The 25,536-nt window shown below is 46.6% G+C and overlaps 1 protein-coding gene and 2 pseudogenes across 4 annotated transcripts in view; 2 read left to right on the top strand and 1 right to left on the bottom strand.

Moving 5' to 3' along the window:
- The first annotated feature begins 443 nt into the window (after positions 1-443).
- LOC308529947 (putative MAGE domain-containing protein MAGEA13P) lies at positions 444-1,489 on the top strand (annotated as a pseudogene). The gene has a single exon. The product of its transcript is annotated as a putative MAGE domain-containing protein MAGEA13P (transcript).
- A 13,151-nt stretch (positions 1,490-14,640) lies between these two features.
- SHQ1 (SHQ1, H/ACA ribonucleoprotein assembly factor) overlaps positions 14,641-25,536 on the bottom strand; it is a 117,926-nt gene continuing 107,030 nt past the window's right edge. For both annotated transcript variants that reach the window (XM_081105756.1, XM_081105755.1), the window contains exon 11: positions 14,641-15,628. In XM_081105756.1, the coding sequence (XP_080961882.1) occupies positions 15,079-15,628 (550 nt within the window). In that variant the 3' untranslated portion in view covers positions 14,641-15,078. The remainder of the gene's footprint in view (positions 15,629-25,536) is intronic.
- Positions 21,270-22,339, top strand: LOC308529428 (POU domain, class 5, transcription factor 1-like; annotated as a pseudogene). The gene has a single exon. The product of its transcript is annotated as a POU domain, class 5, transcription factor 1-like (transcript).

The raw sequence follows: 25,536 nt of genomic DNA, 5'->3' as shown, positions 1-25,536 counted from the left end.
GGAGCCCCATAAGGAAGTCCCAACTCAATTGTAATTAACTCACTGGCTCATCTAGGGGGCCACCATAAGGCTTGTTACCCACTATATAATATGTCTAAAAAATTTGCTCAGACTACAGATACCCAAAAATAAAAAAATTTACAAGCGAGAACAGAACAGAAGGAGCCCATCCTGTTCTGAGCCTGCTTTCAGTCTGGGGACCCTTGGAGGTAGTTTTCCGACTTTGACTTTTGGAGTTCCAGGGAGATAAGGCTTCAACTGAGATAACCAGAATCAGGTCAGCGAGGTGAGGATCCCAGACTCTGCCAGTCATCTCGGAGCCTGAAGAAAGTGGAGCTCAGTGGCAGAGCTGTAACATCGGATCAACAGAGGAAAGAGTCCCAGGTGCTGCCAAGCGTTAAACTCAGTGGGTCCCAGTTGGCCAGCTGTCCCCAACACAAGTCATGCCTCACCGTCGGAATAGTGAGAGCTGCAACCTTAAGGAAGACCTTCAGGCCCCAAGAGAGGCACAGGGCCTGGTAGGGTTACAGGTTCCCATCGCTGAAGAGGAAGAAGCCACCAGTACCAACACCTCATTCTCCTCTCTCTCCTTTGACCCCTGGCACTCGAGGATTTGCCTGCCACTGGGATACTTAGTCTTTTTCAGAGTTTACAGATAATCTACTCCTCCTCCACTGCCAACACAGTCACTCTATCAAGCCACCAAGAAGAGGATCCAAGTACCTTGCAGACGCCACCAAGTCCTGAGTCCTTGTTCACTGAAGTGCTAAAAAATACGATGTATGACTTGGTGCGGTACCTGATTATCAAGTATGCCACCAAGGAGCCCATCACAAAGGCAGAAATGCTAGAGAGTGTCATCAGAGAGCACAAGGATCACTTCCCCGTGGTCAAGACAGCCTGCGAGTGCATGGAGATGTCTTCGGCACTGAAGTGAAGGACGTGCCCCCCTCCCCCCCCCCCCCCCCCCCCCGCCATTCCTACGTGCTCATTACATTACTAGGCCTCACCGACGATGGGATGCTGAGTGATGTCCAGGGCATGCCCAAGACTGGCCTCCTGGTATTAATCTTGGGCATAATCTTCATGCACAGAAACCGTGCCTCAGAAGAGAGAATCTGGGCAGTGCTGAATATGATTGGGTTGCATGCTGGGAAGAATAATTTCCTCTATGGGGAGCCTAGGAAGCTCATCACTGAAGATCTAGTGCAGGAAAAGTACTTGGAATACCAGCAGGTGCCCAATAGTGATCCTCCATGCTATGAGTTCCTGTGGGGTCCAAGAGCCCATGCTGAAACCACCAAGATGAAAGTCCTGACATTTTTCACTAGGGTCACTGGGAATGACCCCACTGCTCTCCCACACTTGTATGAGGATGCACTGAGATGAGAGAGAGAAAGCCCAGGCTGAAGTTTCCTCGGATGATACTATTGCCACAGACGATAAAAGTTCAAGTGTCCTGTCCAGCAGCTTCTCCTGCCTTGAGTGAAGTCTGAAGCATACCATTCTTCACTCTCCATTTGAACACAGCAGCCAAAGTTCTAAGTAGTGGAGGACCTGGTGGATATGGAGGGAGCACCTAGTGTTCCTGTTCAATATAGGTGATTTGGAGATTTTATCTTTTTTTGTTTAAATTGTTTTTCCTTGTAATAAAAAGTTTAACTAGGAAAAAATAAATAAATAAAATTTACAAGCGTGCACAACCCACAGACACCATAGAATACCCTGCAAGGCCAGAAGCTCCCAACCCCAAGCCCCCATTTACTAGGAAGCCTTTACTTGCGAGTGCTTTACAGAAATGGGAAGATTTAACTAGAAAATATCAACTTAGAAATGGCCAAAGTGCAGTTGTCCTTGGGTACCTACATTAATATCTTGCATGCAGAAATTAGAAAAATGCCTGCCGGCTCTGAAATTAAACTGAATGAGTATATGGGAAACCTATCTTGATTTGGAAATTAGAAGCTTCTAAGGAAAAGCATAGAAAAAAAAATTCTTCTAAAAAAGATGAAAATAATAAATGTTAGGGACTGTCTCAGAACTATTCTGAAGTTAATAAATGCCTACACCCCGTCTTCCCCCCTGTAGGAAGCATGCCTCTGACTTATCGTCATAGAAAAGAAACAGCAGAGGCCAGGCCATTAGTGAATTCCCCCAGAGCAAACAGGGTGTGGGGTGGGGAGAGGGTATGAGCTGGCAGCACAGGTCCTAGGACAAAGGGAGGCTGAGCGCAAAGGGTCACAAAAGACCTGCCGAGGATGGGAGACAGACATTCCAGGCCTAGGGAACACTTTCCCCAAAACAGTCCATTGAGAGAATGCCGAGGTTCTGGGGAGCAGCCGTCCCCAGACCAGGGACAGGAGGCACTGCCCTGCTTTGGTGTGTGTTTTCTAATGCGGGGCGTTCTGTGGTGTCTGTGGTATGCGTGCTTGTGAATATTGTATGTAAGTTTCTGTTGATGTTTTGTGTCTTTGTTGTTTAGATCCATCTGTTTACAGATGGGGCATGTCCAGCTTTGCTGGGAGCCCAGCTGCTGTGGGCAGGCTGAACTGCAGGAACTTTAAGGTCTCTTTGCTAGCTTAGCTTGCTCTTCGCCATTTTGCCGTGTTACGAACATAGGGAACTGTGGGGGGGCTGTTTCTCTCTTTTCCACATCCCGCATGGAAAAGGAAACAGTCCATTTGCTGAGTGGAGGAGCTGGGGATTAAGAAATTAAAGAAAACCAAGACGCAGAAATAGATTTTAAGCTGGGGCCAGGTGGGCGCCATCCTCTCTGATGGAGAGGCGGCAAAAGCGGGCTGAGCCACACAGCAGGTTTATTTTAAAAGCCTAGATTTACATATCTAGTTCCGCCCCTGCCTGATTAACATGTCCAGCCTTATTGGGGAAGCATGTTCCCAGGGCGTGGCTCTGCCTATGCTCTGAGTTCAGCTGACAATAGTTATAAGAAAATGCCTAGGTGCCTCCCAGGCGGCCCTTTACAGGGACCCTCTGTCTCTGTGCTGTGTGATCATTCTGCAGAGCTGGGTTAAGGTTCTAAGGCTAATGTCCCAGTCCATCCTTTTGAGAGGACTCATGTATTTACTGTACGGTTGTTGTTTTTTATGTTTGTTTACCAGCTCTGCAGTCTGTAGAAATGGTAAGGGGGTGGAGGGCACTCCCATTTTGTAAAGAATAAGCCTGCGAATTATCCGTTTTAAAAATAAAAAAAAATTGGGGGGGGGGGTCAAGGGAATGCTTTGGGTAATAATTGGCTTTAAAATCTCACAGTTGTTAAGATTAGAATAAATAGATGTAACTAAAATGAAGGGTTTATGATAAAGCTTTTCAGTGATAATTATAAATACATTAATGATAAAAGTTCAGTCACTCAAAAGGAGGTTGACTGCAGGAAGGGGCCAGTTGTCTTTAAAGGTAGAGCAGTTTAAAAATAAAAGAGTTAAAACCTCTGTTGGAAGATCCACGTGACTTAGCTGACCAGCTAGACCCATTTTGGGGCCCACAAGTGTATATGTAGACTGAGTTCATGTCTATTGTGGGAATACTAGTCTCAGGAAAAGAAGGGGGAATGATTCGAAGGTGGGCTATGACTATCTGGGAAAGGGAGCACCTGGCTGACCTGGTGTGCTTCCAGCAGATGTAAAATTTCCCAAAACTGGAGCCCCAGTGGGACCTTAACAACGAGGCCCATAGGGGACACGAGAGATCTCAGGGAATTAATAATTAAAGGGATTAGGGAGCAGTTCCCTGGTCTCAGAACCTAAATAAAACCGTCAATAATCAGCAAGGCAAAGAAGAAGGGCCTTCCGAATTTTCCCAAGACTAAAGGTCAAATGAGAAAGCACTCTGGACCAGACCCCAAGGACCCATTGGGACAAGAATATTAAAATTACATTTTGTCACCAATAGTTGGCCTGACATCTCAAGAAAACTATAAGAGTTAGAGAAGTGGAAGGACAGAAGTATAGAAGAGCTGTGAAAAAGAGGCTCAGAAGGTCTATGAATGCAGAGATGAGAGAGGCAGAAACAGGAAGCTGACATAATGCTCACAACTGTAGAACAAGTAGCCCAGCAAAGGGCTGGCCCCGAGGGCCAGAAACAGAAGCCATAAGAGTACGGGCATCCCCAAAGAGGGGGAGCATATGGTCACACAGAAAAAGGAAGGGACCCCTCACTGGGCCTTTAGAGCCCAAGGCCAGCATTCTCACCCCTCTTCCCAACGAACAGTTTCTTTACTTAACAGTCCTGATACTATCAGAAGCTGAATTCATTATCACCCAAACCTGAGCATGTTATCTCTAAGGAAAAGTGTGGCAGTTTTAAATCCAAGCAGCTGGGGGCCTGGAAACTGCAGTCCTAGAACAGGCTGCAGGGCCTGCTCCCTTCCCCACTTCGCCTTTTCTCTGGCCTCATATGCCTAATTGGTAACTTAAGAAGTTTGGAGCATTGCTGGGTTAAATAGGAAAAAATAATCCTATCTACTTATATAAAAACCATGGGTGGTGTTCATCATGTCCAGAACCGCTGCGACCAAGTGGAAGGAAGTCAGTCCTGCAGGGGTTGTCTTGGCAACAGCTGCACCCTCCCACAAGCTGTTTCCTGTAAGGGCAGGGTTTGAGGCAGGAACCCGCCCTGGGAGCGTGGAGGCATATCTTTCTAAAGTGTGCCGTGCCAGCATGGCCAGGGGTGAACCTGAGTGGGGGCGGCTGAAAGGCTTAGAACAGACAGGCAAGAGAATGAAAGCCGGGTCTTGGTGGGACGCTGCTTCTCTGAGAGACAGTGACCATGCCCACAGCCGTGCCTTTAGTTTATAGCAGATGCTACAAGGCAAAGTAAGGGCATGACCAAGATGTTTACAACATTCTCCTGGGTTTCAATCCTACTCAACTACATGCAACTGAACTCTATCAAGCCCACATCACTCAGGCATGTGGGGCCACATCTTCGGACCATGGGTTCAAGCTTACAACTACAGCTGTTGGCTATAATTGTGCTGGGAGGGCACTGCCCTCCAAGCTGGGACTTGCACGTGGCAATGAGAACGGTGCCCTTTTATCAGTCCAAGGCTTGAACCTGTCCAAAACACTGTAGCGGCTCCCCACAATAAAGTTTTAATTCTGTTTCTTTGTTACTAATGTTGTGGCCCCACCCCATAACAAAGAAACAATTTCCGGAGGATGAGGCCCAGGAATCAGTATTTTTAAAAGATTCCCAGGTGATTCTAATGTGCAGCCAAGGTTGAGAACCACTGCTATAGATAATATTAAAAATATATCTAGCCCTAACCAGTTTGGCTCAGTGGATAGAGCATCAGCCTGCGGACTGAAGGGTCCCAGGTTCGATTTCGGTCAAGGGCATGTACCTTGGTTGCTGGCACATCCCTCGTGGGGGGTGTGCAGGAGGCAGCTGATCGATATTTTGCTCTCATTGATGTTTTAACTCTCTATCCCTCTCGCTTCTTCTCTGTAAAAAATCAATAAAATATATTTTAAAAAACATATATATATATATATCTAAACATGCAATTCTTTGTCCAAAAAATGAGCATGTTCAAAAATTAAATGAAGAAAATTTGGATATACTCAATGGAGATTTTCACACATATTTGAGTGATGATTCCATTGATTCCACAAATGATGCTGAAAAGGAAAATTTTGCCATCGAATTTCTTAATAGTATTACTCCTTCGGGAATGCTGTGTCATAAATTAAAATTGAAAGTGGGTGCAATCATCATGCTATTGAGAAATCTCAACAATAAATGGGGTCTTTGTAATGGTACCAGATTTATTATCAAAAGATTACAACCTAACATTATGGAAGCTGAAGTATTAACAGGATCTGCAGAGGGAAAGACTGCTCTGATTCCAAGAATTAATTTGTCCCCATCTGACACTGGCCTCCCATTTAAATTGATTTGACGACGGTTTCCCGTGAAGCTAGCATTTGTGATGGCTATTAATAAATCACAAGGACAAACTCTAGACAAAGTAGGCATATTCCTACCTGAACCCGTTTTTGCACATGGTCAGTTATATGTTGCTTTCCCTCGAGTTTGAAGAGCATGTGATGTTACAGTTAAAGTTCTAAGTACTTCATCACAAGGGAAATTAGTCAAGCACTCTGAAAGTGTTTTCACTCTTAATGTGGTGTACAGGGAGATATTAGAATAATATAGATATTAGATATCAGTCATTGTTTGCATCACTGTTGTTTTTATATCATGTTTTTGTTGTTTTCATCATTTTTATATCATGCCTCTTGTTATATCCTTTTGTTACTGTTTATTACTAAATTTATATATTATTTTCATATACATTTTACTGATTTCCTTTCATCTCTCACACTTCTATTATAGCAAAAGGGCAAATAGCAATATTAAAAAATCTCTGCTAATTAATTCCCCCTTTTTTAAAAAAAAAATCAGCTGCCTCCTGCACACTCCCCACTGGGGATGTGCCCGCAACCAAGGTACATGCCCTTGACCGGAATCGAACCTGGGACCCCGCAGGCCGATGTTCTAGCCACTGAGCCAAACCTGTTAGGGCAATTAATTCCCTTTTAATGTGTACAAATTTCATGCACTGGGCTACTAGAATAATAAAAGCCTAATATGCAAATCTACCGAACAGCAGAACTGGTTGCTATGATGTGCACTGACCACCAGGGGGCAGACACTCAATGCAGGAGCTGCTCCCAGCCTGAAGGCCCCAACCGACAGTGGTGGCAGGGCACAGGGCTGGTGAGTGGGCAGCACCAGGCCAGCCAAGGTGGGTGCCAGCAGGGGCCCAGCCACCAAGACTACTCCATCCGCACCAGTCAGTACCCATCCGAAACCGGCCCACCCACACCCAGTGCAGGGATTTTACTATCCTAGCCTATATGGTAAGAGCCTAATATGCTAAGTGTCCAATTGTTTGTTCGACCAGCCGCTATGACGTGCACTGACCATCAGGGGGCAGAAGCTCCAATTGATAGGTTAGCTTGCTGCTGAGGTCTGGCCAATAAGGACTGGGCGAGATGGGCAGGGCACACCCTGGAGCCCTCCCTTGGTCCCTCCCTGACCCTAATCGTGCACTGGTGAGGTCCCTTGGCCTGGCCTGCGTCCTCTTGCAATTTGGGACCCCTCGAGGGATGTTGGAGAGCCAGTTTTGGTCTGATCCCTGCAGGCCAGACGGAGGAATCCGTGCACTGGACCTCTAGTGTTAGCATAAAACATTGAAACCTGTAAAGAATTTTTGAGTTTATTTGAGCCAAACTGTCTACAATTGCCAGGAAGCAAAACCTCAATTGATTGAGATAATGCTCCAGAGAATAGCAGGTTACATCTGTATTTATACATTGCAATCAAAGAAAGGGACATAGGTGGGTTACATGAAATCCATTGGTGATAGATTAGAGAGGCAGGAGAAAGCAAAGTGGGGAAACCTCTGAGATTGGATAAGAAGTAAAATGATAGACACATACTTAGGTGGGTGCAGGAACAATTAACATGATAACAATGAAGGAATTTGTGGTATCTGTCCTGGTGCCCAGGCCCATTAGGTTGTGCCCCAAGGGGTCCGGAAAAAGGGAAGTTACAAGTTACCCAGACACTTCAAGGGTGTGTTATCACAGAGGCAAAAAGACAGAGGCTCGGTTACGGTAAAGGTTGACCTTGTCAGTGAAGATACCGGCCTAGGAGGTGACTGCCCACCATCACTGCTTTCAGTTAAAGTTTAATTTCAGACCATCCTTTGTGGTGACTTTAGGTCTCTGAGTTTGCAAGATCGCCATGCAGGCCTCTCCTGAGCTTGTCAGGGTGGTATGTGGCCCCTTTTGTCCACACATCCACCTTTTGGCCATAAATCAATCCAAAGGATGCATTGATGACCAACCTTTTGGTTGGATAATGGAGTCCCACGGTGCTAGGAAGGCTCATTCCTAGGATGTCTCAGTGTCAGCATGTCTTGCTGAACAGGTGGACCACTGGGGATGGGGCAAGACCATAACCTTAGGTGGCATTTAAGGTGGAATTATTATTATTTTTAAAAAAGGGCATGTAAATGGGAGGCAGTCAGTTCCTATATGTCCTTGTTAAAAAGTATTTTGGATCGTTCATAATTTTTGAGCCACCATGATCCAAGTCTTTTTGCTGTTTGTCAAGTTTTGATTTTTTGCATCTAGTATAACATTTACATACTAGTAACAAAAGTAACAGTAATAAACCAGTAACATTGATAAGGTACAGAAAATGTCTACTATTAGACAAGGAAGGATCTGAGGGGAAATAAGTATCTGCTATTAACCAGAAGTTCCAATTTTTCTTCTGGGCAGTTAATTTCATCTATTGCTATATTTAGACAATATTCATCTAAAATAGTCATCTAGATTAGCTCTATATTACCAGGGGACTTATTAGGGAGGTTTTCTTGGAGAAGTTTGTCCAAGGTAGGTCCTTTATAATAGATACAGCCTAAAAAATGCACTAAAGCTTATATTGATAGTAGAAGACCACCAATGTGTGGCCAACAAAACATTAACTTCATTATCATAGCTGATAATCAGAATGTCACTGTCGAGCAGGTGGGAAAGATTAGCAGGTACCCAAGTTAAATTTTTCACAGCTAATAGGGAAAGGGGTCTAAGGAGACAGATGTTGTTTCCACTAGGAAATCATAAGGAGGATAATTATTTTATATACATTCAATCAGTAACAAGTAGGTGATATAAGGTTTGAGCAGCATCCATCTGTGAGCATACAGGCCTTGTTGACGTCTTGGGATGGCTGTCTACCTCCTCCATAGTCGGCGGCTCTCATCCTTGAGATGAAGCGGAGTGTCAGAGACGGGCAGATGTCCGTTCATGGTGGTCAGGTACCAGGTAAGGTGAGGTCCCTTTAACACTGTTGGAGAGCATCTTTCATCAATGTATTTCCCGATGGGCAAAAACCTCCAGGCTGTCGTAGTCTTTGAATCGTTGTCGCCTGTGAAATGAATGTCACTAATTTGTTAGTCCCTACGATGCAGAATGTCTGCTTTTTAGTTTTCCTTACATTTGGGAAACAAAAGATTTTAAAATCAACAATATTTTAAAGAGAGTCATAAGAATAATCATTCTCAATTCATTTAGTCCCATAATTATTTTTGTTTATCCTGATTATTTGCCATTACTTTTTGAATTCAGTTATTCCTTGAAGGTCTATAAATCTTCATTCAGTTCAAAGACCTGACCTGCTTAGAAGCCTGCAAGTTAGAGTAGATCAGAGTCCTTTTCATGGATTTTTTAAAAGACATAATATACCTGCAAATGCATCAGAGTAAAGCCATGGCTGTCCATGAGTGACAAAATTTAAAAGTGGCATGGTTATAGATTTGATAAAATGTTGCTTTTCTATAAAATATAACATTCCAAGACAACAATTTCTTAGTAAATATTAATTACTGTAAAATGACATAGAGAATAATATAAAATTTGTATACTCTTAGATTCAATATATAATTTCAGCATATAAAGTAAGTTTTTAAAATGGGGCACATGGCTTATTGCAAACGGTGTATTGAGCATTGAAAATAATTCATAAACTCCGAATATGTGAAATGCAAATACCAGAGTATCACTCACTGGCAGACGCCCCACAGGGAACCATCACTTTGGCTTGCCTGGTGTCCCTGACTGGACACATGCCCGCCCCCCTGAGAGTTTCCTATTTGAACTTGGTTCTGAATCTTTGCAAGTTCCTTTCTGAAGCAGACTGAAATTTCTATAACATTCATTTAAACAAAATATATGCATACATAAATAGAACATATTTATTAATTTCTATTTGACAAAGCTTCCCATGTAATGTCAAGTATATTAAATCGGCCTAATTTAGTTCAAAAATATTTCTTTTAAGAAGAGAGAATAAATCCTTGAGTTACTCCAGGGCCCATTGGAATGACTCAAAGTCATCTCTTGGTTAAAGTCTTAACATTTTAACTTTTTGAAAGATTGTCAAATATACTTAACCAAAAGATTATATCATAAACTCTTTGTAAATCTAGGAAAAAAGATATATTTTATGGTAATAACTCTAAAAGACATTAATCAAACTTAAACCGGTTTTAATATTAAAAATTTTGTCCAGACCACAGAATTCTGCTTATTTATAAGTATTTAATATCTTTTTAATAGGGCCAATAAAATATATCCTAGTAATGCCATCCGGAGGCTGAAAATTTACCACATGTAATACACAAACACATACCAGAGGAAACGCAAGAATTATTTTCCTCAAAAATGAATTTCCATACCTCATGCATTCTATTATCACAACCATATAATTTATCCCAACTTAATTTGAACTTTTAACTCTTAGAAGCCTCAAATTTTAGGTGGCAATTGTTACTTAGCATTTCTCAGATTAGTAATACATTCACATTTTTAAGGATATATTTCAAATGAAATATAAGACATACTCAATTAATAGATTCAAATCCATCCTCTAGATTCCCCATATGAGGCAAACTCAGATTAATTAATGTTTCAGTATCCTGTTATTTCAAAATACCTAGGTATTAAAAATTATTATTTTTACTAGAGGCCCAGTGCATGAAATTCATGCACAGGTAGGGTCCCTAGGCCTGGGCGGTGATCAGGGCTGATCTGTGGGGCGACTGGTGGGGCGATCGAGGGCCCCTGAGAAAAGCCTTGAGCACGTTCTGACATGCTGTTGGTATTCAGGAGCTTACACACGTGCCAAATGGCAGTCACCCCAACTAGACTGTTAAGACAAACTGGAATTTATATTGGGAATACAAACACTCAGCCTGCATAACCCAGAGTAAAAGTGTCACACCCTTTCTTGAAATAAAAATGCTACTGAGATTAATGCATATCATTTCCTCCCCAAAGCAAACTGGTTTATTTAATTCATTCAACAGGTATTTATAGAGAGCATCAAGAACATGGGCATTGATGATTTAGCGGTAACAAACCACAACACAGACCCCACTCCCTATGAGCTAACACTCAAATGAGAAAATATTAATGGACATTTACACTTCCAATCAGGATGGAGTAACAGGGACCAGATTTACTCTCCCACCTGAAATAACCAAAAAAGAAAAACAGAAATAACACACAAACCAATGGACATCAGGCAACAAAAGATAGTGATCCTGTGGGGTGGAAAACAAACTCCGTGAGGCTCACCCACTGCCCTGAGGGACTGTCCAGGCTGCACAGGGAGGGGCAACCCAGGCAGAAGCCGTGGACTGGGGTGCAGGGGACAGAGGTGAGGGCGCAGGGAGAGCAAGGCAGCGGGAACTGGCAGGTCAGAGCACCGAGAGGAGACAGCTGCAGAGAGCTGTAGAGGGACCTCTCCTGATACTGGCCTGGTGTCAGGAGAGGTCCCTGCACACTCCAGAGGACACCTGCTGACGAGCATGCAATGAGGCTGGAACAGCACTGAGCACTTACACAGGTACCTGCTCCCACCAGATAGATGGGAAAATTCATAATTCATAGGGCATGGGAAACTCTTTCCTTAGTCCTGTGACATAGCTTGTCCCACACTGAGCCCTTTTCCAGGCCTGCCTATAAATTACAAAAGCAAGACCCATAAAGATCAAACTATTTCCAAGTAACTTAACTGCATCCCCAAACAAAAGTAAAGAACATTTGTAATACATACCCAGTACCCAATGAGATAGATTTCACAATGTCTGCATTCCAACAGAAAATTACAAGGCATGCAAAGATCACTCCTATTGAGCAATTGTATCCAGAATTTATAAGAAAAACTCTCAAAACTCAAAAATAAGAAAGCAACGCCAGCTTAAAAAAATTGGCAAGATAGGGAACCAGGATGGTGGCATAGGTAAACACCTGAATTTGCTGCTGCGCATAACCACATTAAAACTACAACTAAAAGACAAAATGAATATCATCCAGAACCATGGGAAGGCTGGCTGAGTGGAAATTCTACAACTAGAAGGAAAGAGAAAAGCACACTGAGTCTGGTAGAAGGTGCAGAGGTGTGGAAGTGTGGATGGAGGTACAGAGGCACGCGAAAGGGGCTGGCAGCTGGGTATGCTGTTGTCTTTTTCAACTGGGAGGGAGATACAAGTTCCCAATTGCTCTGAACTCCAGTTATGGGTGAGAATTTGGGGACCCAGACTCATACGGAGAGAAACTGAACTGTCTGGCATCGGGCCAGAACATGAGGGCGGCTTTCTCGCAGAGGTGCTTGCAGCATTCACTGTTCCTGCATGGGGCCACGGGACACAGAGACCCAGGGGCCTATCTGGGGCAGAGCCGACGGCAACCATTGCTGTTTGCACCGCCTGGTGATTCCCATGCTCAAGTCGTCCCACACAACTGACAACCCCACCCAAGCTCTGTGCAGAGGCTTTTGCATACTAATGGCCTGGCCTTTCTCCACCTAAAAACCTATCAAACTGTAGCTGAGTCAGAGAACCTCAGAGCTTCCAAAAGAAGGCCTAAGGCTCACCAGCAGCCTGCATTGCTTCACAGCTGTGCCTCATCTGGGCACCTCCAAACCCCAAACAAAGAGGAGGAATCTGCAGATCTCTCTGTAGCTCTTGCTGGGTGGTCTCAGGCCATGGCTGACTTTGCACCTCCTTGCTTCACAGCTGTGCCTCATCTGGGCACCTCCAAACCCCAAACAAAGAGGAGGAATCTGCAGATCTCTCTGTAGCTCTTGCTGGGTGGTCTCAGGCCATGGCTGACTTTGCACCTCCTTGGAGATCCAAGAGCCAGTCTATCCAGTGGTCAGAGTGAGACCATCCAGATTACAACGCTTCACATCCATAAGAGACACACTCAGGGGGCAGGCTCAGTGAGTGCCAAAGCCCCACTGAAGCAAGGCCTACCCCATAAGGGTGTCTCCAGCACAGAAGTTCTCCCATTGTAGACACAATTGGTCCTCACAGCCAATTGACCTGGAGGTCAATTCCTCCCAGTGATACCAACAGCAATCAAGGCTTAACTACAAGACTGTGCACACATTCCACAAAGGGGTGCACCAAGAGTGTCCACCTCAGGTAATTGGGGAGGCTGAGCCACTGGGCACTATAGGACACCTACCACACAAGGCCACTCTATCAACACAGGGAAGCAGCCAAAATGCGGAGACAAAGAAAAAGGTCACAAATGAAAGAAATGGAGGAAAGCAAACTACTGGATATAGAGTTCAAAACCACGGTTATAAGGCTACTCAAGAATCTTCTAGAAACCTCCGAGAAATATAGTGAGACCCTCAAGGATATGAAAAAGGAACAATTAGAAATTAAGCATACACTGACTGAAATAAATAATAATATACAGAGATCCAACAGCAGATTAGAGGATCCCAAGAATCAAGGCAAATATAAAGAAGTAAAAAACACCCAACCAGAAAAGCAAAAGGAAAAAAGAATCCAAAAATATGAAGATAGTGCAAGGAGCCTCTGGGACAACTTCAAGTATACCAACATCCAAATTATAGGGGTGCCAGAAGAGAGAGAGCAAGATATTGAAAACTTATTTGAAGAAATAATGACAGAAAACTTCCCCTACCTGGTGAAAGAAATAGACTTATAAGTCCAGGAAGTGCAGAGAACCCCAAACAAAAGGAATCCAAAGAGGACCACACCAAGACACATCATAATTAAAATGCCCAGGGTAAAAGACAAAGAGAGAATCTTAAAAACAGCAAGAGAAAAACAGTTAGTTACCTACAAGGGAGTACCCATACGACTGTCAGCTGATTTCTCAACAGAAATTATGCTGGCCAGAAGGGAGTGGCAAGAAATATTCAAAGTGATGAATGCCAAGAACCTACAACTAAGATTACTCTACCCAGCAAAGCTATCATTTAGAATTGAAGGTCAGATAAAGAGCTTCACAGATAAGAAAAAGCTAAAGGAGTCCATCACCACCAAACCAGTATTATATGAAATGCTGAAGGGTATTCTTTAAGAAGAGGAAGAAGAAGAAAAAGGTAAAGATAAAAAATTATGAACAACAAAGTGAAAACAAATACATATCTATCAACAAGTGAATCTAAAAATCAAGTGAATAAAAAATCTGATGAACAGAATAAACTGGTGAATAGAATAGAATCAGGGGCATAGAAAGGGAGGGGACTGACAATTCTCGGGGGGAAGGAAGTGTGGGGGTGTGGGAAGAGACTGGACAAAAATCGTACACCTATGGACAAGGACAGTGTGGGAGGGGGGGTAAGGGTAGGTGGTGGGGTAGGAACCAGGTGGAGGGGAGCCATGGGGGGGGGGGGAAGGAACAACTGTAATAATCTGAACAATAAAGATTAGAAAAAAACTGGCAAGAGATTTGAACAGACATTTCACCAAAGATATGTGAATGACAGTACACAATAAAAAAATGCTCAACATTGTCTTAAAATAGGCAAATTAAAACCACAATGAGATACAGCTGCATACCTACTAAAATGGTAAAATTTTAAAAAGCTGACCATACCAAGTAATGACAAGAATGTGAAAGAACTATAACTTATACACAGCTGGTGGGAACGTAAAATGGTATAGCCACTTTGAAAAGCAGTTTAGCAGTTGTTTAAATTGTTAAACATACACTTACCATGACTGCTCAGTCATTCCACTCCCAAGAGAAATAAGCATATGTCCACACAAAAGCTTGCACAGAAATATTCCTAACAGCTTTATTGGGAGAGTGGTGGGGTGGGTGCCAGGGCACCATGAGTACACTTGGAGCTGAGGTAAGTACAGTCTCTTAATCGCAAAGATGACTGATTTGGTGCATGTGTCAATGCCGATTGCATCGTACTCTTGAAGTGTGTGCAGCTTATTGCATGCCAAGTATATCTTGGTAAAGGTTTTGAAGATATTAATGGCTCCACATTCAAGGGATTCTGGCAGAACTATTGTTTTCCATCTTCAGATACTAATTATACTTTGGTAGAAGTACTTCAGAACTTTATTTTTAAAGTAGCAGGAAGGAAACTAAAAGTTACCAACATTGCTCATTAAAAAACTATGTTGTATACTTTAAGAAAAAGTACAAGTAAAAGTGAAGAATTCTCAGTCAGTAACTAAAACCACACCTGACATCATTCTCACCCACAAATGGAACCCTCACCGCCCGTCCCCGGGAGGGCGCCGTCTGCCTGTGCCCTGCGGGGCCCCGGAGCGGGACCCTCGGGCACTGAGAGCTGCACCACCGTCTCGAGTTGCTCTCCAAGCTCCTCTATCAGAGGCCTGGCTCCCCCAGGGGCCCGCGCTGAGGCCAGTAGCTCTCCCCGACAGGCATCAGCCCTTGGGACAGCCAAGCGTCCGCACAGCCCATGGCCATCAACACGCAGGGCGCGGCTTTCGTCAAGAGCAGGGCCTTGCAAGGACCGTCCTCTCCCGGCTCCCCTGCCTGTGGGCCCCTCTGGCTCTGAGTCTGGGTCTGCGGTCCCGGCTGAGGAGGTGCTGCTGTCGGAGTCCTCGGAGCCACTGGCCTCAGAACTGGAGGGTGGTGTTGGCCTGGAGGCGGGGCGGGCTGCTTCTTCCTCACAGACGAGCAGTGCAGCTGCCTCCAGTTCATTCACTTCCAACCCCAGCTGGGCCTTTGTCAGGGGGGCTTCCTTCAAGGCTTCTGCAAGAGCTGCCAACCTTGTGGACCTTGGAAACCATGGAAGAAGAAGAAACAGTCAGATATTCATTACCTGGCCTGTGGGCACAGGGAGCCATGCTTAAAGCAATGACGCCCTAGAGCTGATGCACCCTTCCCATGACACCAGGACACGCGCCCAGCAGATCAAAGCCCTCACTGATACGGAGCCGGTCACGCACGACTGGGAGCCCGCGAGCCTTCCTTTATGATCTCAGGATGAGGAAGGGCCTTGTAGCCAAGACTCGAAATCCAGAAGCCACAAAAGCAAAGCAAAAATGGGCAACTTCAACTAACAGAGACCAGCAATGTCTATAGCAAAACACTAAAGCCATCGCCACTGAAGTCCAAGGCTGTGTGCAAATTGAGAGAAGTACCCGCAGCTCCTATCACAGCACAGGCCCCATGTCCACAACCCACCAGTGACACGGATGAAAGATGTCAGCAGGCAACTCTCACCGAAGGAAACACAAATCCTCTTGAATATATAAAAAGGTATTTAACTTCAGTCAAATAAGCGAAATACAAATTGAAGTCACACAGATAGTGTTTTTACTTATCAAATTGCAAAAATCCAAGCATTTGATAAGTGCTGTGGGGGAAGGTGCCACCATTCGCTGGTGGTAAGAGAGGAAACAGGCACAGCCCCACAAGGAGCACTTGGCAATAGCTTTCAAAATGGGAACTGTCCATACTCCTGACCCAGCAAAACTGTTTTGGAAATTAAACACACGTGCTACACAACACAGGCCCGAGGTTTTTACTGCACCATTGCGTTTAGTGCCTCAAATGGGAAACAACCAAATGTCCATGAATCCGGGACCAGCGACTAATCCTGGCACATCCATACCAAGGATGTAAGTCTATAGCTGCATAAAAAATAAAGCATTCCATGGGCCAACCCAGACCCATTGTTTATTTTTAAGTCTTTGTGAACATAATACCTATTCAAAAGTTTCAAATGTACAACAAAGAAAAAAAGCAATATTAGAGAGTAGCATAGACTGCTTTTTATTTTTTTTTATAAAAAAAAGTTTCATGATATTTCAGAAAATATTTTTCTAAATCTGTCACATTCTGTTATACTGAGTAAATAAACTTTTCATTAACTTGGAAGTACTGAGTTTTTTGTTTTTGCAAGAAGCAACACAAAACATATTGCAGTTCTCCAAACATGGTCTTCATTGCTCTACAGAGGAATCTGATGTGACTACTGCGCAAAGGAGCAACAAGTGAAGAGGTCATGGCTCTGCTTCCCTAACTTCAAAGTTAAATAAGTGTAGTGTGTCCCATATTTTGAGCATGAGGCTTCATTTTTTTTTTCCTTTTTTAAAATTTATTTTATTGATGTTTTACAGAGAGGAAGGGAGAGGAATAGAGAGTTAGAAACATCCATGAGAGAGAAACATGGATCAGCTGCCTCCTGCACACTCCTACTGGGGCTGTGCCCACAACCAAGGTACATGCCCTTGACCGGAATCGAACCTGGGACCCTTTAGTCCACAGGCTGACGCTCTATCCACTGAGCCAAACCGGTTAGGGCAAGGCTTCATTTCAATAGAGCTGAAGAGAATGGAACCTGCAGGGGGAGCCACTGAACAAGGTGGTAATTTTCATCTACGCGCCAACATATATTTGAGACACTTTTGTTTCAAAATATTTAGCGTAATAATGAGTTTGTGCAGCATAGCTTCCCCTGCCCTGCCTCTCCAGTATAACCACAAACAGAAGCTCCACTATAAGGTGTCTGTGTCCCGGGGAGGGGGGGGGGTACAGTGGGGAGGACGGGATAAGGGCAATAGTCATCACTGATGGGCAATTCCCTCCTACGTGGGGACAACCCTGTTTCAGTGCTGGACTTTCCAGAGCTGAGGAAAGGGACGGTGCCCAGGGTAAAGCGGAGACGAGGTGAGATCGGCAGAGTCAGTAATTCCCCTAAGGGCTAGAAGCCTGGCATGACGTCTGGCCAGTGGCGGCAGCTTCAAGCACACTGATGGAGTAGGACGGCTGTAATATAATGTGCATCCATGTTCAGGACCGTTGTTGTTGATGTCCACCATACGTGTACACTGAAACTTCACTCCCAGTGGTGAAGGGCTCAGCCTGAGCATGAGCTGGGACATCTCTCCCCCGAGGCCCTATCAGCCTGAGAACCGGCCACAGCCTCTCTCTTGCTGAGGGAGGTCCTGTCCGCATGACACAGCTTTACAAAATAAAGAGCAATGACCTTGGGGAAAAAAAACCATGTCTCTTATTAAGCTGTGATATTAGAAATAAATATTTTCAAATAAATGCTTTTCTTCAGTAAATGTGAGAATATACATATCCCATTTTTAATAGTCATGACAAATACTTTCCACAATACATGAAGAATGATGTTTCACAAACATCACTGCACAGCCCCACGAAGAAGTTTCAGTTTTATTCCCACACTAGTGGCCCGGTGCATGGATTCGTGCACACTGAAAATAAAATAATTATGGCCCAGCTCCCAGGTGCTGAGGTGACCCCCACCGCTGCTGCTGGTTGCCATCTGCAGGGCAATCGGTTGGGGCCAGGCCACCCACCTGGCTCCCTCAGCAACTGGGAGCTGGCCCCGCTCCCCCCTGCTGGTCGCCAATTGCCCCACAGATCAGCCCCCACTCGCACCCACCTTAGCTTGGCACCGCCCACTCACCTGCTCCACCATCCCACCACAGTCCCATTGTCATGGGGGCCCATTGGAGCTGGCAGCGCCTTCACTGCTGCCCACTGCCAGCACTGGGTCACCAACGCGCACCATGTCCTGGGCCACTCTCTGGTGGTCAGCGCATGTCACAGTGAGCGGTCGAACGACTGCCCAAAGGGACAATTTGCGCATCAGGCTTTTATTATATATGACTACAGATGATACAGAAGCCGAAGGTCTGAGCCCTGCTGGCCTTCCCAGCCACAAGGGTGCAGCGCCAAAGGCTGCGCAGTGCTCCTCCCGCCCCCGTGGGTGTCCAGGCCTGAAGAGTTTCACCTCTGAGGACCTCCTTCCTTCCTCCCTTCCCAATTGGAGCTCGATTCCACATTCCCAAATAAGCCAATTCTGATTGGCACAGCCCAGAATTCTCCAAAGAAGCTATGACTGATATCTCTCACTGAGAAATCACAGAGTTGATTCCAAGTCTGCCACTCCATGAAGTATATACACCTAAGCTTTAACTACAGAGGTTGAGAATAAGAGAAAAGTGCTGAATTATTTTGGTGGATATTAGTAAACACTACAGTAGATAAGTCAATTCAAGTTGAAACTACTTTGATCGTTGTTATTATCCTATCTAATAATAGAGAAACATGGTAATTAACCGTAACTTCACTACCCTTCCCATTGGCTAATCAGCGAGATATGCAAATTAACTGCCAACCAAGATGGCGGCCAGCAGCCAGGCAGCTGAAGCAAACAGGAGGCTTGCTTGCTCCAGTGATGGAGGAAGCCAACATTCCCTGCCTGCCGCTGCCGGCCTCTGAGCTTGCACTCTAAGAAACAATGTTGCAATTACAGAAGCTAAACAAACCCCAGAAACCTGCTTTCAGCTGTCAGAGCTGGAGCGAGCAGGACCACAACAGTGTTACAATTATAGAACCCAAACAAACCCAGATACCTGCTTTCAGCAGCCGAGGTCTCAGAGCTGGAGCTGAGCCTCAGAGCTAAAGCCGCTCTCAGCTCCAGTGACAACCATAGAAGGTAAATAAATCCCAGAATAAAAAAAAAAGGAAAAAAGGAGAGGTTGGGAGCTTCAGTCACCCGCCAGCCTGAAAACAGCCCTCAGCCCCTCACCCAGACTGGTCAGGCACCCCAGTGGGGACCCCCACCTTGAAGGGTGTGTGACCAGCTGCAAACAGCCATCATCCCCTCATCCAGGCTGGCCAGGCACCCAAGTGGGACCCCCATCCTAAAGGGGGTGTGACCAGCTGCAAACAGCCATCATCTCCTCACCCAGGCTGGCCAGGCACCCAAGTGGGACCCCCACCCTGATCCAGGACACCCTTCAGGGCAAACCAGCCGGCACCCACCCATGCACCAGGCCTCTATCCTATATAGTAAAAGGGTAATACGAAAACTGACCCTAACAGCAGAAAGACTGGGAATGACTGGTCACTATGACACACACTGACCATCAGGGAGCAGATGCTCAATGCAGGAGCTGCCCCCTGGTGGTCAGTGAGCTCCCACATGGGGGAGCTCTGCTCAGCCACAAGCCAGGCTGATGGCTGCCAGTACAGCGGTGGTGGTGGGAGCCTCTCCTGCCTCCTCAGCAGCGCTAAGGATGTCCGACTGCAGTTTAGGCCTGCTCCCCGCTGGCAAGTGGACATCCCCCGAGGGCTGCCAGGCTGCCAGAGGGATGTCTGATTGCCATCTTAGGCCAATCCCCGGGGGAGCCGGCCTAAGCCAGCAGGTGGTCATCCCCTGAGGGGTCCCAGAGTGCGAGAGGGCACAGGCCGGGCTGAGGGTCCCCCCTCCCCCTCTGAGTGCACAAATTTCTGTGCCCCGGGCCTCTAGTCTATTATAAAAAAGTTTTATCTGTCATTTACAACAGTATACATTTGGAATTTCAAAGTCCCTCATCTGTAATCCTGGCTCTTTTCAACAAGAATACCCCTCACATGTTGGGATTAAAAAGAGTCAACTCGTCCCAGCCGGTTTGGCTCAGTGATTGGAGTACTGGCTTGTGGACTGAAGGGTCCCAGGTTTGATTACAGTCAAGGGCATGTACCTCAGTTGCAGGCTCAATCCCTGGCCAGGGCATGCGCAGGAGGCAACCAATCCACGTGTCTCTTTCACATGGATGTTTTTGTCTCTCCTCCTTCCTTCCTCTCTCACTAAAACTCAATGGAGGAAATATCATCAGGTGCGGATTAGCAACAACAACAAAATAAAATAAAAAGGGTCAAGTCTAACAGGCAGAGCAGTGAAGAGGAGGAGCCCTGAACCAGTTGGAATTCTGTCTATCACCAGCTGATTGAATTTTTATCCTTCAGAAAAAAGTCTGTTTCTCACTATTCACACTACATTATGTTTAAAGTGACCTATTTACATAAGATATGTAAAAATGACTTATATGCTCTCTTCTGATTCTTCACCAAGCTGATTCATCTCTATTTCTTATTATTCTCCTTTTACTGCTTGAAGCTGGTTAGTTTCCTGAATTAAGGTTCTCATTGAAACAGTTTATAGAAAAAGCATTCTAAACCCTCTCCCTAAAGAATGCTAGGATGAAAAGTGATTAAAAATGTCAAATATCATTGGTCAGCCGTGGGCAAACTACGGCCCGCGGGCCGGATCCGGCCTGTTTGAAATGAATAAAACTAAAAAAAAAAAAAAAAGACCGTACCCTTTTATGTAATGATGTTTACTTTGAATTTATATTAGTTCACACAAACACTCCATCCATGCTTTTGTTCCGGCCCTCCGGTCCAGTTTAAGAACCCATTGTGGCCCTCGAGTCAAAAAGTTTGCCCACCCCTGGTGTAGACTGTGTCCTAATAGTCTGAAGAATGAAAGTTGGGTTTGTTTCTATTCAATTATTTTCCACTGATAACTTACCAATCACTGTTTGCTAAAAAATAAAAATGAGTTAAGCCATGTCCTTCCACCAGGCCCTGGCTTGGGGCACCGTCCTTCCCATGGCCGGACACCTGGCTTCCAACTTCACCTTCTCGTCCCCACCAGGTGGTGGAGGCAATGGGCCAGGAGGGCCGGAGCTGGGCTGGGTTGACCCTCAGACCTGGCTGGGCTTCCAGGCCCTCCCGGCGGGTCTGCCATAGGGCCGGGGCTTGCCCCCAGGGCTGAGGTGTGGGGGATTCCCCCATGCCCTCCCAAAATGAGGTCTGCTGGGGGATGGCCCACTGTGCACCTCAGGCTGCAGTGGGGCTGGCACCCCAAGGTGGCCTGGAGACCCCCCAGCTTGAGGGCAAGGCAGGAGCCGGGGTGGAGAGCAACTCCAAGGGGGCCTCCCCTGAGCCCTGTGCTGTCCTGCCTGGGGCCCTGAAGCTGGACAAGGAGAAGCTGGAGCCCAACCCCGAGGAGGAGAGCATGAGCGCTCTGCAGAAGGACATGGAGCAATTTGCCAAGCTCCTGAAGCAGAGGAGGATCACCCTGGGGTACGCCCAGGCCGATGTGGGGCTTTCTCTGGGCGTTCTCTTTGGCAAGGTGTTCAGCCAAATGACCATCTGTGCTTTGAGGCTCTGCAGCTCAGTTTGAAGAACAGGTGAAGCTCTGGCCCCTGCTGCAGAAGTGGGTGGAGGGAGCTGACAACAAGGAGAACCTGCAGGAGATACGCAAACCAGAGACCCTGCTGCAGGCCCGAAAGAGAAAGCGGACGAGTATGGAGACCCGAGTGAAGGGCAACCTGGAGAGCATGTTCCTGCAGTGCCCGAAGCCCGCCCTGCAGCAGATCAGCCACGTCGCCCAGCAGCTCGGGCCGGCGAAGGACGTGGTCCGAGTGGGTTCTGCAACCGTCACCAGAAGGGCAAACGATCAAGCAGCGACTATTCTCAAAAGAGGATTTTGAGGCTCCCAGGCCTCCTTTCTCAGGGGACCAGAATATTTTCCTGTGGCCCCAGGGCCCCACTTTGGCCCAGGCTATGCGGGCCCTCACTTCACTACGCTGTACTCCACGGTCCAGTTCCCTGAGGGTGAGGCCTTTCCCGCTGTGCCCGTCACCACTCTGGGCTCTCCCATGCACTCAAACTGAGCTGCCTGCCTTCCCAGGGCGGAGAAAAGGAAAGAAACCGAGATAGTTCCAGGGCTTTGGGATTATGTTCTTCTCACTAAGCATTGGGAGCACAAACGGTGTGGGGAGCTGGTTGGCGGGACGGTAAAGTTCAGTGATGCTCTTGATTTTAATCCCCTATCACTTTGATTTTAATAAAGAAACACGGGACACAGAAAAAAAAATAATTAAGCCATGTAAAAGTAGCCTTTTGTTCTTTCAACCACTGGTACAATTAAAGCTGGTTCCAAGTGGGCCACTCCTTATCCATTACAGAGTCTGCCTCTGTAAGGCCTTTCCACTTCAGGAAGCACCTCATTTAATGCAGTCAGTGGTTTTTCACTGTCACAACTCAGACCAGGCTGTGCATGTCAAAAAGCCTGTCAAACGGCATTATCGGTTCACACAGTGCTTACAAACACCAGGCCCATGCTGATGCATCACAGCAAGTACGCAATCTGTGTTACTAGTTGTATTACAGTGTATATTTTTATTTAAGTAAGAGAACTCTACCTGGAAAAATGTACTTGTTACAGAACAAAGAGATTTAGCATTGAAAAGAGACGATAATTGAATTGTGCTGTATTTTCATAAATTGTACTCAAAACAGGTTTTTCTTGGAAAGTTTTTAGAAACGTAATCTACCATGTAACTTTTAAAAAGTTTCATTTTGTTTGTATATGCAAAATAATATCCTGTTTATAAAAAAATTTCAACTGAAAACTAGCTGGAGAGAAGCTGATAACCATGGACGGAAAGTGGAAACTGCAGAGACTAGAAAGTGCAGAGAACAGAAAGGGGTGGCCGGGCTCCCGCAGACAGCAGCTGAGGTCTGGAAGGCTATCTCAGCTGTGAGTGGTTCCCATTCAGAACTCTGGGGTCTAAACCCTAAGCTGGGTCCCCCAGCAGAGAGAACCAGAACTGAGAAGGGTACCCACATAACATCTGGCTGTGAAAGGCAGTGGGGTTGCCGTCTGCCAGGGAGAGAGGACTGGAAATGCAGGCACCTTTTTAAAGGAACAACACACAAAATTTATTGTGCAGCCACTAACCTTGGGCTCCGGCAGAGGCAGGGCAGAGTGGACTGGACCTGAGTAAGCAGAAGCCAGGGTTGGGGCTCTTGGGTTGGAGCTTGGAGGGCAGCCACCCCAGTTGCCTGTACTGAGTCATTCCCTCATGCTGCAGAGGGCATCTTTTTCATGTGAACCTTTGCTATCCAGGAGGTTTTTGCCTGGGGAGGTGGGAAGCGAGGCAGTTGACCCACCCTGTTGGAAGACCTCTCCCTCCAACCAGTAGTCCATAGCCTAAGGCCAATCAAGGCTGAGAAAAATCAGACTGCAGGCAGAGGCGGGTCTCTGGAAGCTTTGAGTCTTTGCCTGACCTCCTTCTGGGCCCAGGGATAGGAAAAACAGACCCTGGTGCACATGTTGGTCCTTTCCACAGGCACCAAGCCAGAGAAGAGGAGCCATGGGCTGTAGTTTGCTAATAGCTCCAAACGATACTCAGGGCCAGTCACTAACAGCATCTGACTAGAGGTCAGATTGTCCTGCACTAGAGGCTAGAAGTCCTAGCAGATCTCTTATTAAACAGACACAAATGCAAACAGGCAGCCAAAATGGGAAGACATAAAAAGAAGTACCAAATTAAAGAACAAGGGATAAATGAAATGGAGATAAAAATATTTATCAGATACAGAGTTCAGAATATTGACAGCAAAGATGCTCAACAGAATGAAAAAAAAAATAGTGACTATGAAGAATGACATCCTGTCTAATAAAAGAGAAACATGGTAATTAGCGTACATCCACTACCCTTCCCATTGGCTAATCAGCGAGATATGCAAATTAACTGACAGCCAAGATGGCGGCCGGCAGCCAGGCAGCTTGAAACTAATATGAGGCTTGCTTGCTTCAGTGACGGAGGAAACCAACGTTCCCTGCCTGCCTTGCTGGCCTCTGAGCTTGCAGTTTCAAACATTGTTACAAATATAGAAGCTAAACAAAACCCCAGAAACCTTTCAGCCCGCCGGGATCTCAGAGCTGGAGTTGAAACAGTGTTTCGATTATAGAACCCAAACAAACCAGATACCTGCTTTGAGCAGCAGAGGCCTCAGAGCTGGAGCCAGAGCTAGAGCTGGCCCAGAATAAAATGAAAAAAAGAAAAAAAGAAGCAGTTGGGAGATTCAGTCACCTGCCAGCCTGAAAACAGCCCTCAAGCCCCTCACCCAGACTGGCCAGGCACCCCAGTGGGGACCTCCACCCTGAAGGGTGTGTGACCAGCTGCAAACAGCAATCATCCCCTCACCCAGGCTGGCCAGGCACCCCAGTGGGGACCGCCACCCTGATCCAGGACACCCTTCAGGGCAAACCAGCCGGCCCCCACCCATGCACCAGGCCTCTATACTATATAGTAAAAGGCTAATATGCCTCCCAGCACCGGGATCAGTGGAGCCGCGAGGCTTCCCAGCATTGGGATCAGTGTGACAGGGGGCAGTGCCCAAACCCCCTGATCGCCCTGTGGCTCTGTGAGTGACAGGGGGCAGGGCCACAACCTCCCTATGGGCCCTGCTCTGTTTGTGACAGGGTGCGGTGCCCCAACCCCCTGATCAGCCCTGCTCTGTGCCTGATAGGGGAGAACTCCCCAAACCCCTGATCGCCCTGTGTCTCTGTGTGTGACAGGGTGCGGCGCCCCAACCCCCCCGCCCCCCCACGGGCCCTGCTCTGTGTGTGACGGGGTAGAGCCATAACCTCCCCATGGCCCTGCCCTGAGTGTGACAGTGGTGGCGCGCCAACCCCGATTGGCCCTGCTCTGTGGGTGACAGGGTACGGAGCCCCAACCCCCCTGATGGGCCCAGCTCTGTGAGTGACAGGGGGCAGCGCCGCTACCTCCCTATCGACCCTGCCTTGAGTGTGACAGGGGGCGGTGCCCCAACCCCCCCTCCACGGGCCCTGCTCTGTGTGTGATGGGGTAGAGCCATAACCTCCCCATTGGCCCTGCCCTGAGTGTGACAGTGGTGGCGCCCCAACCCCCTCATCGGCCCTGCTCTGTGCGTGACAGGGGGCAGCGCCGCAACCTCCCTATCGACCCTGCCTTGAGTGTGACAGGGGGCGGTGCCCCAACCCCCCAATCGGCCCTACCCTGAGCGTGACTAAGGGTGGCATCGCAACCTCCCAATCTGC

Source organism: Myotis nattereri (assembly GCF_964212035.1).
Source record: "Myotis nattereri genome assembly, chromosome: 14".
NCBI lineage: Eukaryota > Metazoa > Chordata > Mammalia > Chiroptera > Vespertilionidae > Myotis > Myotis nattereri.
Note: the sequence above shows the minus strand (reverse complement) of the source record. Positions and strands in the feature narration are given on the sequence as shown.